Here is a 20,201-nt window from a genome sequence, read left to right as displayed (position 1 = left end):
TTTTCAGCACATTTATGAATGGAACTTGTGATGACCTTTTTCCAACTTTTGTTCCACAACTCCCTTGACTTCAAAACATAACACCAACTACTGTACGACTAAAACAACTCATAATATAATCTCCTTATAATGTTAATAACCCTAGTATCACCCTAAAAGTACATGGTAAAACATTCCATCTTGTCGACTTTCGACGAAACTTATTTTCTTCAATTCGTTTAGCTTCTAAGCCTTCAAACCCTGTTGCTACTTGGTACTAATGATCTTAAATATTTGTAACCTCCACGTTAACATGATGAACTAACTTTGTAAACTTTTAAAAAATTATTCCCTTTCTAAACTTACATTAATTGACTTATGATGTATTCTTATGTACAAAAACACGGGGCGTAACATCATTCCCCTCTTATCAGTCTCATAAGCCAGGGTGTTACCACCTTTAGGCTTCTTTCTCATACCACAGACCTATGGTCGGAATTCTTCGAATCTCGTATCTTTGAGTCGATTTTTCACTGGCGACGAATTGGAAAAACTGAATCAAATCTCAGCTATTAATGGCGGTTTCGGAGGAAGAATCCTCGTCTTCATCCTCTGCCGGTTGCAGCAGCAAGTCACAATCAGCTGCTTCTCGTGGCGCCTCTTATTTAGCTAAGACTGTTCTCAGAGGTAGTGTTGTTCTGCAAGTCGTTTATGGCCGTATCCGCTCTTCTACTTCATACGACGTCGTTCTTGGCAAGGTAGCTCATTTTCTTAAAACTTCATTTGCAGATTAGTTGTGTTAAATGTTAATTTCAATGTGTGATTATCTGCTTCGAAATTATTGGAATGAAATTGACCAGGACAGAGCAAAATTGATATAAAAAAAAGGCATATGGCTTACTCCGGTTGCTTTTCTTACTGGATTGCTTAATGTAGATAAGGACTATCAATCCTTTAGATTTAAAGTTTCTAAATATAATTCGGATGAATACTTATATATCTGAAAGTATTTTGTAATGGAATGAGGATGATTATTTCAAAGAGGAGGTTAGGCTTCCACTTCCCCTCCTATATATATTTATCTTTTGGATATTAATATACTCGTAAGGCGCAGGCTAACCTCCCGTCTTTAAGGATGTATTAACTTAAAGAAAAAAATGATTGCTATGTGATTGGGGGCATAGTTGATTGATTTAATTTTATTTGAAATTAGATTAAGATCGTGAAACGTAAGCTTGTAAAATAGTTAGACCAAATTTAATAAATGAAGTCTGCTAGTGACATTATGAAATTGAACCCAGAAAGCATAAGCATTGGGTACGTATGTTGTGCTCAAATTCCGCCGATCGATGCATAGCCCAATTTTTCTTTTACATGCATGTGTAACTATTTGGGCTGCCAGGTGCTCTTTCTGTAGTCTCCCCCCTTGTGTTCTATTTGAAGCAAGTGGGTTGCACCAATGGTCAATAACCGGAAAGTCTTGCACCACTATTCCTTTTTATGAATCTTACAAACCCCATTGTGAGCCTCTCTTCTCCTTTTGATGCTTGAAAGGGTTATGAGAGGAAAGTGTCATGATTTAAATCTTTATGTCAATACGAATTCAACCATGATCTAGTTATTTTGTGGGATAATTAGAGGGAAGAAGTGGAATAGCCGTATGTAGAAGTAAGAAATAGAGTTTGCTTTATCAAAAAAAAAGAAAAAGAAATAGAGTTTAAGTTTGTAGATTAAGTTTTTAAGGAATGTTGTAATAGTATGTTGTGACTTTCTTCTTTTCACTTACATATTCAATCTCTAGAAGGAAGTTCTCTTTTTTATTTTCTTTTGCATTATGTTGTATGGAACCTGGTGGCATCGGTTTGTCAATTTTCTATCATAGATTCGTAGAGACGTACCTCAGAGGGTTTTGGCAATCTCACTAAGCTCCTTTGGCTTTTATTAATGCCAAAAGCTTTCGATAATTTTGTCTCCTCTTGATGAAAATTTTGTTGGTCAAGTGTTTTGGTCCAAAAATAAAATTGGCCTACTCCCATTATGATTTTTGGCCTGTGACACCTATTAGAAATTAGTTTTTTTCCGAAATATAGTACTATGTCAAACTTATTAGTACTGAGAAAGTCTATCTACCTTTCTCCATAGACAACTTACTGCCTTTAGTAAGTTTTTTTGATGAAATAAGGTGTTCCATTAGCAAAAGGCAACTAGAAGATGCAAAGTTACAAAAGTATTGAAATGCAGAAATAACAAGAATTGCAAATCTCTTTACAATGTCAATCTAAGACAAGGGAGCAAACAAAGTTCAGAAATTGGTCACTGCTAATTACAACAATTAACTTAGTCCAACAAAAAAGAGATCCATAAACACCAAATAATAGCACCGGGGATCGTCAGCTAGATCTTTTTGATGGTTTTATCAACTCTCCATAAACACCAACTAATGTGTGCCTCTTTTATTCTGTGGCATGATCCAAATCTAGCCAAAAATGTAGAGGGACATATTCCAAAGGTCATTTGCCACTGGGCAGTGCAAAAACAGGTGGCTGACAGTGTCCGCATCTTCCAAACATAGATAACACCTATTGACCAGGTGGAAACCTCCTCTGTTGAGGTTGTTTTGTGTTAAGCAGGCCTCATTGAGGGCAATCCAGTTATGAAAAATAACTTTAATAGGTAGTTTGGTCTTCCTCATTAGCCTCCAGGGCCATGCATCATTCACCTGGTTCTGGGAACCAATCTGTCTGTAGCATTCTTTTACTGTGAAGGTGCCCTTATTCCCCCAATATATGGTATTTGGTTGGCTCACATCAATATTGTACCACTCCACTTTTGCTAGCATATCCATCATACCCAGTCCTGCACAACTCTTCTAAGATGAACCTCCCAGTTGCTAGATCTCTGACTCCCAAACCTCCATTGCATTTTGGCTGAATGACTTTATCCCACTTTATCAGATGAAACTTGTGGGTGTTGCAATTACCTTCCCCAAGGAAATTCCTCCTGGTTCTATCCAATTGCTTTAGCACCTTCCTTGGGATGGGGAACAATGACATGTAGTATGTTGGTAAGTTGTCAAGCACACTACTGATGAGAGTTATTTGCCACCTACGGATATATATTGAAGCTGCCAGGAAGTTAATCTCTTCGCAAGTTTTTCAATAACCCCATTCCATATCTCACAATTCTTGAATTTGGCACCCAGTGGTAGACCCAAGTATGTGGTAGGTAGAGTACACCAATACTGCAACCTATAATGCATGCGAGCTCCTCTACATTAGGCACATGATTGATAGGGTAAATTATACTTTTCAACACATTGACATGTAACCCTGACAAAGCTTCAAAGAGGAGAAGTGTGAGGTTCAGGTGCATAACTTGTGATTTATCTGCCTCACAAAAGATCAAAGTTTCATCAGCATATAGCAGGTGAGAAATAGTGATCGAGTTCCCAATATTGGAGCCTACTCTGAATCCCTGAATCCACTGCATTGCTCTGGCCTTTTCCAGCATCGTGCTTTGTCCCTCCATGGCTAGAATGAACAAGAATGGGGAGAGTGGGTCTCCTTACCTGGTCCCTTTTTGGGAGAGAAGAAACCCATTGGTTCTCTATTGACTAACACTGAGTACTTGACTGTTGAAATGCTGAATCTGATCCACCTTATCCATTTGTCTCCAAATCTCATCTTCCTCAGTATAGAGATTAGATAGGACCAGTTCAGTTGGTCAACAGCCTTCTCTATGTCCAACTTGCACATAATGCCAGGATCCCCGGTTTTAATCCTCCAATCTAAAGCCTCATTGGCTATAAGTGCTGCATCAGTGATTTATCTATGTTCGATGTTCGATAAAGGCATTCTGATGATTGGAGACAAGTTTACACTTTATCGATAACCTTCTTCAACCTTTCTGCTAGCAGTTTGGCCACAATCTTATAAACACTTCCAACAAGACTTAGTAATTAAATTAGAGGAGCTTCCAGGTTGCTATCTGCGTACTGAAATCCCTTACCCACCAGCCACCACCACCCGATTCCAGTAGTAGGAAGAGAAATCTACAAGATCAAGGTCAAATTGAGATCTGGTCTGCTGAATTTAACCTGACCTCACTGCACATTGAACTTGTAGAGCATACATGCACTGCGCCTTGAAGCAAATGCAAATTGAACTTTCTGTTGTTTAGGGAATTAGTACCAGTGGAAGAAAGTCTCATTCTTAATTGTCTGAATAACGGTGTACCGACCAAAAAATGTCTTTAGCAGCGTTGGAGAGTAAAAATGACACATATATTTGTTGATATTCCCTATCAGGTAAGATCAGTTAATTGAATGATGGTCATATAAACTTCTATTTTCGCTCTTGGCGAATGAGGGGGAATGAAGATCATCTATAGGTTGAGCTTGCAATCAAAAGCTTGAATGTAAGTGTGAGATTTATTCACTCTATCAATAACCAAGCTGGATTGGGTCTGTAGGAAATTGCCTTTTGTATCAGTTTTTGTTTGCTTGCTAAAAGACCTTTTCTTGGGGGTGGGGGGATAGGTTGGAGGTTGAGGCAATGTATTTGATGGGAGATGTTCTTTTCTTGATGAAGTAAGAGATATTATCAAAAGCATCAAGAAGATGCAAAGTAGAGCATTGTGCAGGCGCTAATACAAAAGAGAGTTTGCTAGCCCTATTACAGATAATCCTATGCTAAGGATAGGGAGCAAACAAAATCCAAAAATGACTCAGGTGAGCTAAAGAGGGGAGAGATTACTCCAGCTACATAACAAAATTAAACAATTAGCCTTGAGGGAGTAAGTTGAGTTGATATTCCATCAAAACATTTTCTATTCCTTTCTGTCCAAATTGTCCAAAAGATACATCCAGGAATCATTTTCCAGATCTTCCTGATGGATTTATCAACTTTCCATAAGCTCCAGCTGCTGTAAGCATCTTTAATACTTTCTGGTGTCACCCAATTGAGTCCAAGCACTGAAATGAACATGTTCCAAATGTCTGAAGTTACTGAACAATGCAAAAAAAGGTGCCTGTTTGTTTCAAAATCTTGATGACACATGTAGCATCTGTTAACTGTGGGAATACTCCTTTTGCACAGATTGTCTTGAGTGAGGCAAGCTTCATTCAATGCAGTTCAACTGTGACAGATAACTTTAGGGGGTAGTTTTGTTTTACCGATAAGCTTCCTAGGCCAATTGTCCACCATTTCATTCTGGCTAGTGCTGTGTCAGTATCCCTCTTTCACTGTCTAGATTCCTTTAGCTCTTGTTCCCCAAATGAGTTTATCTGGAACCTGCTCATTGGCCATACATCTTCCCAATCCATCTAAGAGGCTGAGTAGCTCACCCAATTCCCAATCCTGCACATTCCTTCTGAGAATTGGATTCCAGGTGTTGTATGCTCTGTTCTGAGAGATAGTAGTAGTCACTTCTGCTTGCTATTTGATAGATATTTGAGAAGTCATTTTGCAAAGTTGAGTCCCCTAGCCAATTATCTTCCCAAAACTTGACATTTGCACCATTTCCTATCTGAAATCTGCTATTCTGGCGGAACTCTCCCCATAGTCTGATTATGTTTCTCCAAGGTCCAACCTCATGTGCTGGCTAGAGACTTTGTGCACCAGTTGCCTTGCATTCACCACTTTCTTCCAGGTTCCCTGATCTTCCTGTACATATCTTTACAGCCATTTCATGGGAGATGCTTTACTTGTAATTTTCATCCCTATCATCTGATCATGTTGATCTAACTTTCAGTATGTTACTTTTTGCTTGGTTTTCATCTCAAAATTATTCACAATCCATTAATAAGGCTCTCTTGTAGCAAACAACTGGAAAAAAACATACAAACTCACATGGGAATATCATTTATTGTTCAATTAATTACACTATCGTAGTTGCATTAAACAATTCTATGTTATAGAAGTTGTCATAATTTTTAGCCACCACCCAACCATTTTGCCCTCTGTTGTATCTCTGAATCTTAAGATTTAGGTGTTGACGAATCTGGCTTCTAGATTGATACCCGTATTGGATGCTTGTATCGAGTCCATGTAACGTGACAACAAGTAAAGCTTAGATGCTTTTACCAATAGATGTTCTTGCTCAACCTTGTAGCTAACAATTTTGTTATCCTTCCTTTAGATGCGTTAACCAATAGATATTCCCAGTCAACCTTGTAGCTAGTATTGGTTTTTGCTGCTTTTTTTTTTTCCCTATAAGGTAAGTATTGGTATTTGGCGTTTTGCATCCTTGTTTTTTGGGTTTTTGGCGTTCGCATACTATCAGTTTTTGTAAGGTATATAAAATTTTGTTAATTTGGACACTCCCGTATACAAGCAGTTAGCGAAAGAAATAGAGAGCCGACATAAGAGATGTGGTTCTCTATAAATAACACCCAATATTCTATACAAAAAGGAGCCTTGTGGGTGCATAAAGGGGTCAACCAGGATTAATCTGTTGTTTACTGCCTTGTATTTTATTAAAATATGTTTTTTAGTAGCACTTGCATGTTCTCTTGATTTCTAGATGAATTATAGTATCCTATGCTTATATAGCACGGGTGTGCTGCATGCTTAACTGCTTCTATTGGATACTTTGCATATGGGCTTCAACATGTTGAATGTTAGCTACTCGGTTTACAGTTCTATTTAGCAAGTTTCAGTATGTAATATGACAATGTATTTTGATGCAGGAAACATCTGTAGAGTTGGTGATTATAGATGAAGATGGAATTGTGCAATCTATCTGTGAGCAGCCTGTATTTGGCATAATAAAAGATATAGCTGTGCTGCCCTGGAATGAGAAGTTCCCTGCTGGAAGCCCGCAGGTGTCTTAGATTGTTCCTTTCAACTTATCCTTTATTTCTAAGATTCTATACTCATGGCATTTTCCTTTCACTTCTTCTTTTAAATAGCTTTTGAGCAAGGATCTCCTGGTTGTTATTTCGGATTCAGGGAAGCTCTCAGTTCTCAGATTTTGCAATGAAATGCACAGGTTAATTGTTTCTCAACTGTATCTTTTTCCTTTTATTTTTGTTACACATAAAAGGAGCAGTGAATTCTTTTTAAAATCTTGATTTAGCCAAGACAGTCATCCTTTTCATTAAAGGCGTACCTTTGCATTGTTCACATAGGTTTTTCGCTGTAACACATGTTCAACTTTCATCTCCTGGAAATCCAAGGCATCAAATTGGAAGGATGTTGGCTATTGATTCCAGGTAAGTTGTATTTTTGATGGACAAATGAAACTAATTAAATGGTTGGCAACAATTGAAACCAGTCACCTTCAGCTACTACCTAAAGATTCTTACATGTCCATGTTGGTAATTTCTTATTCTGCCCTATGCAGTGGCTGTTTCATTGCTGCTAGTGCATATGAAGACAGATTGGCTCTTTTCTCCCGCTCTGCTTCAGCTGGCAGTGATATACTTGATAAGGTTAATATTTTTGCATACATTTCGTGCTAGATATGTATGCAACTTAACCACTTGGATAGCTATGTTCTATTCTACTGATTTGCTTTAAATAATGATATTAGAGAATCTTTTGTCCGACTGACAATCAAGGGAAGATTGAGACTGCCAGTGGTTTCACCAGTATCTGTGGTACCATATGGAGCATGTGCTTCATCTCAACAGATGTTCGTCAACCAAATAAGGAGCACAATCCTGTATTGGCCATTCTTCTCAATAGGTAGGATGATGGATAAGTTCGCAAACATAATTAATTGTCAGATTCGCAATCGTTAAACTGGCTTTGTGATGGAAAGTGGGTTTTCTCTTTTGTAGTTGTATATAACAAATCATCATCTTCTAATTTCTGCTATGCTAGTATTGATATGATGTTTCAAATTTGGCCCTGCAGGAGGAGATCATATAGGACTGAGCTCATGTTGATAGAGTGGAATATGAAGGAGCATTCACTCCATGTAATATATCAGTATTCTGAACCTGGACCACTAGCACATCATATCGTAGAAGTTCCTCATTCTTATGGAATCCTGTTAGTATTTCGTGCTGGGGATGCTATTGTGATGGACTTTAGAGATCCTCACAGCCCTTGTTTTCTTTATCGAATAAGTTTAAATTTTACACCACCTTCAGTTGAGGAGCAGAATTTTGTAGAAGAGGCTATTAGAATTCCCGATATTATTGACGAAGACGGTATGTATAGCGTTGCTGCATCTGCATTGCTTGAGCTTAGCGACTTGAATAAAAATGACCCAATGAACATTGATGATGATAGCAATGTAAAACCGGGTTCAAATTTTGTCTGCTCATGGAGTTGGAATCCTGGAAATGATCACAGTCCTAGGATGATATTTTGTGCTGATTCTGGAGAGCTTTTCCTGATTGATTTTTTATTTGATTCTGATGGCCTGAAAATATCTCTGTCTGATTGTCTTTACAAGACTCAACCAGCCAAGGCACTTTTGTGGGTGAGAGGTGGGTTTTTGGCAGTTATCATTGAGATGGGTGATGGGATGGTGTTAAAAGTTGAAGAGGGAAAACTTGTTTATAGAAGTCCAATCCAAAATATCGCACCAATATTGGATATGTCCGTTGTGGATTACCATGATGAGAAACATGATCAAATGTTTGCCTGCTGTGGGATGGCACCTGAAGGATCTTTACGAGTTATACGCAGTGGCATCAGCGTAGAGAAATTGTTGAGAACTGCACCTATTTATCAGGGTATTACTGGAACTTGGACTGTGAAAATGAAAATGGCTGATTCTTATCATTCTTTCCTTGTACTATCATTTGTTGAAGAGACCAGGGTTCTATCTGTTGGTGTGAGCTTTTCTGATGTAACTGACTTCATGGGTTTCCAGCCGGATGTTTGCACGTTGGCTTGTGGTCTTGTGGGCGATGGTTTACTGGTGCAAATCCACCAGACTGCTGTGAGACTGTGTGTACCTACTATTGCTGCACATCCAGATGGTATTGATTCGTCATCACCAACTTTCACCTCATGGTCCCCTGATAATATGACAATAAGCCTTGGAGCTGTTGGGCCTAATTTGATAGTTGTTGCAACTTCCAGTCCATGCTTCTTATTTATTCTTGGCATCAGGACCTTATCAGCCCATCATAAAGAAATATACCAGATGAAACATGTGAGATTGCAAGATGAACTATCCTGCATTTCAATCCCCCGGCTTGAGCAAACACCTTTTATATCTAAAACTAGTCATACAAATGGAGTTCCTTTGGATTCTCTTCCATCCGGATTGGACATTAGTAACACCTTCATTATTGGTACACATAAGCCTTCTGTGGAAGTTCTGTCATTTACTTCTGATAAAGGCGTGAATGTTCTTGCCATTGGGTCTATAACCTTAACAAACACTCTTGGAACAACCATAAGTGGCTGCATTCCTCAAGATGTAAGACTTGTACTCGTTGATCGGCTTTATGTTCTTTCAGGATTAAGGAACGGTATGCTACTCAGATTTGAGTGGCCCTCTGCCTCGATAATTGCCTCACTTGAGTCGCCTGGCCTTCAAACTTTTGACAATTCTTGTATGGCTAATTCCAGTGGTTCCTCAACTTTTGCATCTCAGAATTTTAGAACTCAACCTATGCAAGTGTCCAGTTTATTGGATAAGACGAAGGATTCTCCTGTTTATCTGCAATTAGTTGCAGTTCGTCGGATTGGCATAACTCCTGTTTTTCTGGTTCCATTGAATGACTCTCTTGATGCTGATGTGATCGCTCTAAGCGATAGGCCCTGGTTATTGCAAACTGCAAGGCATAGCCTCTCGTATACTTCAATCTCTTTTCCACCTTCCACACATGTTACTCCAGTCTGTTCAACTGAATGTCCCAAGGGAATTATCTTTGTTGCTGAAAACAGTCTTCATTTGGTAAGAGAAAAGCCTCATTATAGTTAACAGAGCTCAACATTGGTACATCACCTCCCTAGTTGCACTTGTAGTTTACATATTATATGTTGGAAAAGCAAGCACAAGCCACATAGGATTTCTTCTCGATGTTCTCATATCCGGTTGATGGCGGATATTCAATGGCACTTTATTCATGCCACTTCCGTTTGCATGACCTTCCCTCCTCATCTCCAATTCCTCCACACCCCCCCCCCCCTTCCAAACACACACACATCACACCCAAAAAAAGAAGAAAATAATAGAGAATGAAAACTAAAGAAGCGAAAAGCAAAGGATGGAATGAGGGAGGTTGACTGTGTTTAGTTGTATATATCGATCTTGGTCTTTTTACACCTTTAATAGTCAGTCAAAGAGGCCGTCTATTTTTTTGTTTCAGGTGGAGATGGTGCCTAGTAAACGGCTTAATGTGCAGAAATTTCATTTTGGCGGCACTCCTCGAAAGGTTCTATATCATAGTGACAGTAGGTTGTTGCTTGTATTACGGACTGATCTCAGTGATGATTTATGTTCATCTGATGTCTGTTGCGTAGATCCTCTCAGCGGATCGGTGTTGTCTTCCTTTAAGTTTGAGCCAGGGGAGATAGGAAAATGCATGGAGTTGGTAAAAGTTGGATACGAACAAGTTCTTGTTGTTGGAACTAGTCTCTCTACTGGTCCAGCTATAATGCCTAGTGGTGAAGCTGAAAGGTTAGTGCCATCCGCCAAATGATTATAGCATTTTACTTCCATAAATCTACAAAGCATACATTGTTTTTGCTTATATTTTCTTTCCCAATAGTCTATCTTATCTGGGTAGATCTTTGTTTGTCTGAAGTATATGAATGAATTGCATGTTTTTGTATTATTTTAATAAAGATACTTTTTACAGCACAAAGGGCCGTCTAATAGTTCTTTGCATCGAGCAAATGCAACACTCGGATAGTGGGTCAATTGCATTTTCTTCAAGGGCTGGATCGTCTTCTCAACGTACTTCACCTTTCCGTGAGATTGGTGGATATGCCGCTGAACAGCTGTCTAGCAGTAGTCTTTGTAGCAGTCCTGACGATAACAGCTGTGACGGGATTAAACTTGAGGAAAGTGAGGCATGGCACTTAAGATTAGGTTATTCAACCACCTGGCCTGGAATGGTGCTTGCAGTCTGCCCATACCTTGATCGTTATTTCTTGGCCTCTGCGGGCAACTGTGTACGTTGAAATAACTCTCATACACTGACTTTCTCGCAAAGTTAGTGTTACTTCTTACTAAAATATATTTCATGCTTCACGCAGTTTTATGTTTGTGGTTTTCCAAATGATAATGCTCAAAGAGTCAGACGCTTAGCAGTAGGGAGAACACGTTTCATGATCATGACTCTTACTGCACACTTCACTAGAATTGCTGTTGGTGATTGCCGTGATGGTGTCCTCTTCTATTCGTATCAAGAGGTAAGTAGCTAGAGTAGATTACTTTAAAAAACTTCCCTTCTCTTTGCCTCTCTGCCTTTATAGGGTAAGGGTAAGGCTGTGTACACACTGCCCTCCCCAGACCCCACGTATGGGATTAAGCTGGGTTTGTTGTTGTTGTTGACTTGTTGTATGTTTTGTTGGGAATTGGTTGTTTGTATTCCATTATGGGGCTGGAAATTTGGAAATCCTCTTTCTAGGTTGTAGTTTGCATGGGGCATGAAAATACTTGTATCAGATATTACCACCTTGCGTTGGTAGGTTTGGAAATTTTGTTGCCTTACAAGCCATCTTCTTCTGTCTTGTGATCAGGATGCGAGAAAACTAGAGCAAGTTTACTGTGACCCTGTCCAGAGGTTAGTTGCTGATTGCACTCTTATGGATGTAGACACAGCTGCTGTTTCAGATCGAAAGGGGAGTCTATCCATTTTATCATGTTTGAATCACTCAGAAGGTAAATTCAACTTGCAATATCTATGTAAACTCCAAATTCTAAAATACAACTGCATAGGAAAAGAAAGATCAGGATCTCTGTTCATATTTAATGCCTTATGATTACCTTTTCTGCTGTTTTCACTAGCTGAGATTCTTATGGCATATCCTCATCATTTTCTTTCTCATACTTTTCTTCCTCTAATAACTATTTGTAATTTAAATCCTTTACTTGTTTTTTGAAAATATGGCTCTGTTTTACAGATAATTCCAGTCCAGAATGCAATCTAGCTCTAACTTGTTCATTCTACATGGGTGAGATAGCTATGAGAGTTCGAAAGGTAAGCATTTGGCTGGAGCCGTTCAGTTTTGGATGATGGGTTTAGACCATACTTGTCAAAGATGATAACTTTTACACGCTATAATGCACCTTCTAATGAACCATCTTCTTATTTTGTCCTTGTGAAATAGTATAAATGACATAGACAACAATATATAATATTTGTCAGTGGAAAGCAGGTGCACTTTCCTATAGGAGATAATTGTTGGATGCCTTATGGTGTTGTGGTCCAGAAAGTAGATACAATGCATACCATAGGATATATAGAAGATGGCAAATCCGACACTGGCGTGAACCACGGAACTTGTGATAGACCAGAAAATTTGATTGTAGCTGATATTTCATATTTCAAGGGATCTGAAAAGACAAAAGACCTTTTACTGCATTGCAAGGTCACGAACCACTGAACCAGTTATGGAATCTTCTATTTTAACATTTATGTATTCTCTTAGATGATGCCCCAAGCTGAGAAAAAACAAGTATGGTGTTCAGTGGTGACACGGGTGAGGTTATGAGTATTGAAAAATTTCCTCGGTTCTGATTTTGGTGCTTGAGGGAGATGGAGAGAACAAAATTCTTTTCAACTCTTTTCATCTATAGCAAATTATCTGATTTCATCAATATCTGTTTTTCGCTTTACAAATTGTATTCCTTATTATATATTTAATTTAACAGTATTCAACTGTAATTTCCAAAGAAAACTAATAATTCATAATTCTTATACTTCTTCTTAATCAATCATTTAAGTTGAATTTAATTTTTTACATATTTAAGCTTAGGTTAAAATAAAATCAATACTCGAGCACCTTCACTTTCTTTGAAAAAAAAAAAAAACAATACTCCTATATTTAGTGATATTGGCTTCACTTGATTTTGTAAGAAGTCTTAAATGATTTGATGGAATAGGATATGAACTTTGATGAATTGGGACAAAATCGTTAACAGTTGATGGAATGGGATATGAACTTTGATGATTTGGGACAAAATGCTGCAGCATTATCACCTTGGCTTAATTTTGGTGGCAGCCTCAATTGATTTGAGAATTATTATTTGTTGCAGGGGTCATTCTCTTATAAACTTCCAGCAGATGATGCACTTAAGGGCTGTCAAGTTGCCCGCAATGTCGGTGACATATCACAAAATAGTATCATGGCTAGTACACTTTTAGGGAGCATAATTATTTTCATTCCTCTTACTAGGTATTTCACAATTATCCTGTCAAACTTACTGTTCATGTTACCTGAAAAATTTAGTTCATCTTCACCTTCGTAGGATGTGCTTTGTCATTCTTCGACTTTGTGCCTTTTATTTCACTATTTACATGCATTTTTTAGTCTGTTATTCTACTGTCTTAGCTGCAAACTTTGGATATGATTATCATCTGATAATAACATTTGGGTGGTTGCTTTTGCTCCTCGGTGACAATCAGCTTAGTCTCTTCATCAAGATGTTAAATAATTAATATATGCATTTTGAGCTGTCTCAGCATGTTGACTCTACTGGAGTATTAGAATGCCAGTTTTGGGACTTCTCGTGATTCGTGAGATTTAAACTGATTGAATTCAACTACTCTTTTGAACGGCTAGTGTCGGGCAATCCGAGTTAGATGTTCCTGCTTTATAGTTGGTTTAGGAGTTCTTAGTCTCTGTAAGTATTATCTGGTGTTTTTTCCCCTTCCTACCCCACTCCTTGCTGTCCTGCAGAAATGGGAGGGAAAACAGTGACTGGGAAATTGGAAAGCAAGTGGTCATAAGTAGTTTCTGGAGTGTATTTACACTGTTTCAAAAAGCTTCCGGTTAGATTGATTTTCATGCATATGGTTGGGGTACATCATATGGTTTGGTTCATTTGGGTGGGGTAGTGTACCGGGTGCCAATCACGTGTATTTGGGTCGTGACATTAAAATAGGAGATGGGTAAGTTGGTACAAAAAGAGAATTACTCCTAACATGGATCAAATGTTGAAGTATTTTAATTGAATGCCAAAATGCAGTGTTTTCAATTGACTATCTATTTTCTCTGCATAGAAGTTATTGTTAAACGACCTCTGAAGAGATTTACTTTCTCATAGGGAGGAATATGATCTCTTAGAAGCGGTACAGGCTAGGCTTGTCATCCATCCATTGACTGCTCCTATATTGGGAAATGACCACGCTGAATTTCGCTGTCGTGGGAGTCTGGTAAGAGATCTATTTTTCTTATTTTATATCTAAACTGTTTTGAAGTTCTTTTTTTTTTTAATTATTTTTTAAAGAAGTTCTTATTTAATTCCGGCTTTTACAAGGTGAAGTTTCTAGTCAAGCGTGATGATTTTTTATGAAAAAGAATTGTCATTAGATAAGACTATTATGTTAGATAGTGATGTCTCACTCTCTTGTAAAAGAATTGTCATTAGATAAGACTATTATGTTAGATAGTGATGTCTCACACTCTTTTAAAAGAATTGTCATTAGCGTTTGGCTATTTAAAGCTTTTGCTTTGTTCAAGTATAATGCTACAATTCACATGCTGCTCATTGTGCTCATGTCAGAGGAGTGCAAATAGAATGTCCCAATAAGAATGTGAACAAGGACAACGGGAGATATAGCGTAGTGGAAAGGACCATTCACCTCCTGCCATGTGGCTGGCGGTTCAAGCCACCTAGGGAAAAAGTGGGAAAAGGCCATTGGTGAATGTTGTCTCCTAAGGGGTGGAGGGGTTACTGGAGTAGGATTTTCCATATCACACAAGGAAAAAAAAATGGAAATGCAAACAAGAGGAATCTGTGACTACAGTCTTTCACTCTTGCTCTCTATAGTTCTCGTTTTCCTTGACAAGGTGTTTTAGGTTTGCATTGCAGAAACTAGAGGGCCATGCTTTTTATGATGATGTTTAAATATATGCTTGAAACTGTCACTCATTATTCTTTGTGCCGGTCTTTTGCCTTTTCCAATTATAGGCTAGGGCACCTAAAGCTCTGGATGGTGATATGCTTGCTCAGTTCTTGGAGCTTACTAGTATGCAACAAGAAGCTGTATTAGCATTGCCTCTTGGTGCACAAAACACAATTACGTTCAATTCAAAGCAATCTCCTCCTCCAGTTACTGTCAATCAGGTTGTGCGGCTGCTAGAACGTGTTCATTATGCCCTGAACTGAATATGTTCTGATGCTTTGAGAGCTGTAAACTTGGTCTTCCATTGACTGCCAATCAAGTGGCCTTACAGCCTTCCTCCAGATAATTGCCTGTGCGAAGGCCATCTGTTCATATTCTTGGAAGCAAGGTGATCTGCGATTGACACATGATGTTTGAAGCTGGATCAAATATTGTGCACAGGCCAGGCTATTCTGCTTTGTTTTGGCTTTGGAGTGGGAGTGGCAGAAATAGTTTTGCAGGGTTGTGCTTCTGGGTGCCTCTTCCGTGATCATTGTCCATACACAGTTTTGTATGGCAATCTTTTAGTTTACGTGAGATGCCTTTGCTTCCCGAGAGGAACACGGGGTGTTTTAGTTTTTTGGGTGGGGGTGGGGCGGGGTGGGGGTGGGGGTGGGGGGTGGGTGGGTTAAGGACTCTTTTCTGTATAATATGGGTCCCAGTAGGTTCAGTTAATTGTAAATATATCTTATACCACAGAATTCTTGTTGATAACTTTTTTCTTATTCACATGCCTTATTGCGCAAACGTTTGCCATTTGCCTCTTCTATTCTTTTACCCTTCCTGCTACTGTTTTTATATTGACCTCTGGAAGCAACAAATGGTTGTACTCCACGTTGGCATGATGTTGCCAGTTTAGATTTCTAATCTTTTTTCTGGTTGAAATGCTAGAGCCCCCAGTGTAGAACAGAGTATTGAAATCAGAACGCCAAGAGATTTCTTTCTATTTGTATAGGCGTACTGAGCAACATTACTCAATACTTATGTGAGTAGGAGGTAGCAAGAATACCCTGTAAAATAGTTGAACTGTGCGAGGGAAGAAACAGACACCTTGATTTAATTGCTCTACTTCATGTAGGGGTGGTCATGATCCCTTTTGTTAGTGATAAACTGAAAACAGGAGTTGCAAGAGTAGAATTGGAATTGAATGCAAGGCTTTTACGTCCCTAAAGGAATAAATGATCATACATAGAGGATGTGATAGACTCATTAAATTAAAAAAGCTGACAATATAATTGACAAGTTCAAATTGCATTGCGTGGCAGAAAAGTTGGGTAGTTATCAAGACAATGCTGTGAACATCTCCTCTCCTGTACTAACATAGACTCTAGACCATTTCAAGAAATTATGGTCCTTTTCGTAGTAGTTGAAACCATTTTCATGAATACAGAAATGTACATATTTAAGAAAGTAAGTGTACTCTCAACATATTCCATTGCTTTCCTCTTCACAGGCTCAATTCTCTTCTCATATTCGACATACTTGTTAAAAAGGAACTGCAGTCGAGAGATCAAAAGCTACGTACTAGTTAAGAAAAACAAAAGGATATATAACAACATTTTAAAATAAAAGATCTGGCAGAAGAGTATCTAGGAGTGTTCTGAAATACAATGAAGCACATTCACCTTCATCTTGCAGGAATGCTTCAACTTCTTCATCAGCCAAATCGTATTGCTCGGTCCTTTCATGCATTCAGCTTCTCAAACTCTTCCCGGGTATTTATTCTTCTCAAAGCCCTCCAAGAAGAAATCAAGACAGAATTAACATGTTCAAAAATATATTCTGCAAAAGTAAAACAGAAACAGAAATAGGAGAATTAAAATGTTCTGAGCTCAACATAAAACTGTGTTTCCTTAAGGAATTTAACCCCTTAAAGTTATTGGACTAATTCCTCCCAGGATAGAACGAACGGAACAACTATTCTGTAATACCGGTAATAGAAACTACAGAACTTCAACAGACGACAATAAATCACATTACACTGTTACGACGTTTTGCTTTTTGAAAACTATGCAAATTGAGGCAAGCCAAACATTCTAAGTTGAAGAGGTGCGAAAGTACCGATTCCCATAAAGTAGTGTCTGTTGATAGAAATGTTTTAAATTGTTTGGTCGCCAACTGGTTGGGAAATTACCGCCGCGAATCTTAAATTAAATTTGGTCCAAATTTTTTTATCAATAAATCAAATCATAAATCCAAATCGAACCGAGCGACGTCAATGATAGTACGAGGCTTACTCTCTTTTCAACTCTTTAGAGCTAGAAAAAGTGCTTTTATATATAAACACAAAAATTTTACGAATGAGCAAAAGAACCTATATTTTACGAATTGTATGCCGTCTTTCGAGCCTTTACCTTTTCCTTTAAATTTGGCTTTTGGACATTCCGCATTGCTGGTTTAAAAAATATTTTGGTTCGGGTTCTTTTGGAAGGAGGTGTCATGTCTGTACTCTTAGAAAAATTACGTGACACGTTAAATATTTATGGTATATTTATCATCCGTAGCTATACTTTCAGAAATATTACCATTCGTATTTATATTTAAATTTTATAGCAAATTCTTAAAACAAAAGATCAATTGTTTTAAATTGAAAGGAGAAAGCAACAGGCTCTCATAGCTTAGTTGGTTAAAGCACCTGCTAAGTAAGCTGAGGTCTTGAGTTTCAACTATCAACAAAAGCACTCTATTTTTTTGTATTTTGCCTTAGTTGTTGCAGTTAGTGGCAGAGGAGACCGGAGAATAGGTCCAGGTTTTAAGGATACTAGTAAAATTTCTTGGGTGGGCGCTGTGAGCTGGGAACATATAGTTGGTTTGGTCGGTATTGGTTGGGCTGGGCTATTAAGTTTGAGGAATTTTCACAAACCTCTATTTGTTTAGTGTCTATTAATTTCATATAGATATCATATACATAATTATTTCTTATAGCTACTATTCAGTTGTTACGATAGTGTATTCGCTGTATTCGCGCTGCTGTATTCATGAATACAGCAGCAAAAAGCACCTAAAATCAGGTAGTCCAACTGTACGCGCATGTATTGGCGCCATGTATTCATGAATACAGTAACGACAATCACCTTAAAAATAGGTATATCCAGCTGTCTAATAGCGGAAATAATATAAATTAGCGTGATACACTCCTAATATAACTCAACAAAATCAATTCTAACATGCCTCATTATCAACCCAATTAATTAGGATGATTTTTCAGTTGTATATAACTTTTGTATTAAGTGTGTTTCAATATTTTTTTTACTGTAGCATTCATTAGATTCAATGTTTGTATTTACTGTATTCGTTATTTATATTCAGTGTATTCGAAGATTAACAGTATTTAAAACATGTCATTACTATTGTATTCAATATATTTCATTGGTTGTATTCACTGTATTTTATTGTATTTCATTGTATTTTAAAATTAAATTTATTCACTGTTTATTTTCTATTCTATTCTAATGTTTGTATTCAGTGTATTTCAATGTTTATATCATGTATCCATGCATATTGTATGTACAGTATACATATACATGTGTATGCAGCTCTATTAAAAAAGTACAGATCTTCAAAATACATAAATACATGCAAAAAATATATTTATATAAAAATACAATATGTTTGAGTTTGTACAGAATACAATGTATTTGTATCATTGTATGTGATTAAATAGCAAAGAAGAGAAGAAAGTTCGACGGATATGGCGTTTTCCGGCCACGAAGAGAAGAAAGTTCGTCGGATCCGTACAAAAAATTTATGATAAGAGTTCATCACATTGCTCATTTCCGTTCAAAATATTCACTCTTTTCTGTTTCCTGGCTGCCTTCTACTCTATTCTAATGTCTCGCCGGCCATCAATACCAGGGTGTGTATCTTGAGTTGCTCGAAGAGAGAGAGAGATTCTTTTTTCTCGTCGGCCATCAATACTAGGGCTTGAGTTGCTCGAAGAGAGAGAAAGAAAAAAATTTTGAGAGAGAATTTGTGTTAATTGAAAGAAAGAGAGAGGAAAAACATAAATAGCGTTCATACCTCAATAATAGTATATACCGTAAATACCTATTTTGCTATAAAATATAAAAGGTAGCTATAGAAAATAATATTTTTGTTATAAAACAATAAAAGAAGAAGAAGAATATTGCAGAGAAAAGTAGGGAGAGAGAATTCTTATTGATTTGGGATGAATTACAATAGAATATACCCTCTATTTATAGGGAGATGGTGACTTAGCCACCAAGCAATGAACCCTAGAATCTCTCTAAATATAGACATTCACCATAAATACAATTCTATTTATAACACTACCCCTTGAATGTCTATTCAACAGATAATGTGCCTCGTTAAAACCTTAACTAAAATAAAACCCAGTGGGAAAAAAATTCTAGTGAAGGAAAAAAAGTACACATATCTAACAATACGCCTTTTGGTTGCCTCATTAAAAACCTTGCAAGGAAAACCCACTGGGACAAAACCTTGTAAGGGAAAAAGAGTACAACGCGTATTAACTTCCCCTAATGAGAGCATCAATTCACATCCTTAAGCATTTGCATTCCAATCTTGTGCACCATCTTCAAAAGATCTTTGGTAGAGATTTGATGAATAAATCAGGCATATTAACTTGAATGAATATATTGCACCTTGAAATCATCATTCTTGATAGAGATGAATTGTCTTCATATGATCTTGTTGGAATCGTTAGTTCAATGTCTTCATATAGAGGTGAAAACTCTTGCTATCATATTATCATGCATATAGTTATAGCAAGATACATTTGTGCACGAATTGCACTGAGGATGTAGTACTTCATGACCATGAATTCTATATGCTTTAAGCAATTTAAATCCTTCAGGATTGTTATGTCATATAAGCCATATAATAGACTTTAGATGCATATCAGGTTTTCATGTCATGCTAGACATATAAGATATCGAAAACTGATTGCACATACCATTGACTTTATACTTTCAAGTGTTTGAACTACATGTCTTTCATATGAAACCAATTCTATTCGAAATTGTTTCTCCAGACTTAAGATCCTCATATATATTTAGCGGTATCATAGATGTTGTCGACAAATAGTTTATATCGGTTTCAACATTTTTAATAAAGACATAACATAAAGATCTCTTCATTCATTTCTGGTACCTAAACCTCTCTTGAGATTTTATGAAGTATTATGTCATGTGATCTTCTAGATCACTTGTCT

General features: G+C 37.4%; 1 protein-coding gene across 3 annotated transcripts; it reads left to right on the top strand.

Annotated features, from left to right (window-relative positions):
• The first annotated feature begins 389 nt into the window (after positions 1 to 389).
• Positions 390 to 15,592, top strand: LOC109213418 (pre-mRNA-splicing factor prp12). 3 transcript variants are annotated; one of them, XM_019377212.1, is made up of 16 exons: positions 390 to 737; positions 6,668 to 6,802; positions 6,890 to 6,969; positions 7,109 to 7,192; positions 7,324 to 7,411; positions 7,513 to 7,667; positions 7,839 to 9,843; positions 10,259 to 10,569; positions 10,751 to 11,066; positions 11,151 to 11,306; positions 11,637 to 11,778; positions 12,021 to 12,097; positions 12,276 to 12,488; positions 13,156 to 13,295; positions 14,167 to 14,275; positions 15,034 to 15,592. In XM_019377212.1, exons 1-16 carry the CDS (start codon positions 555 to 557, stop codon positions 15,229 to 15,231), a joined length of 4,392 nt encoding a protein of 1,463 aa, XP_019232757.1. In that variant the 5' UTR covers positions 390 to 554; the 3' UTR covers positions 15,232 to 15,592. The 3 variants fall into 3 exon arrangements, with proteins under 3 accessions (XP_019232757.1, XP_019232759.1, XP_019232758.1); XM_019377213.1 differs by lacking the exon at positions 12,276 to 12,488 and having other exon boundaries at positions 391 to 737; XM_019377214.1 differs by lacking the exons at positions 14,167 to 14,275; positions 15,034 to 15,592 and having other exon boundaries at positions 12,276 to 12,507; positions 13,156 to 13,238.
• The last annotated feature ends 4,609 nt before the right edge of the window (positions 15,593 to 20,201 follow it).

The sequence above is a fragment of the Nicotiana attenuata genome, unplaced genomic scaffold, assembly GCF_001879085.1.
Source record: "Nicotiana attenuata strain UT unplaced genomic scaffold, NIATTr2, whole genome shotgun sequence".
Classification (NCBI taxonomy): Eukaryota; Viridiplantae; Streptophyta; class Magnoliopsida; order Solanales; family Solanaceae; genus Nicotiana; species Nicotiana attenuata.
The sequence above is the reverse complement of the archived record's forward strand: the minus strand, read 5'-3'. Positions and strand labels throughout refer to the sequence as shown.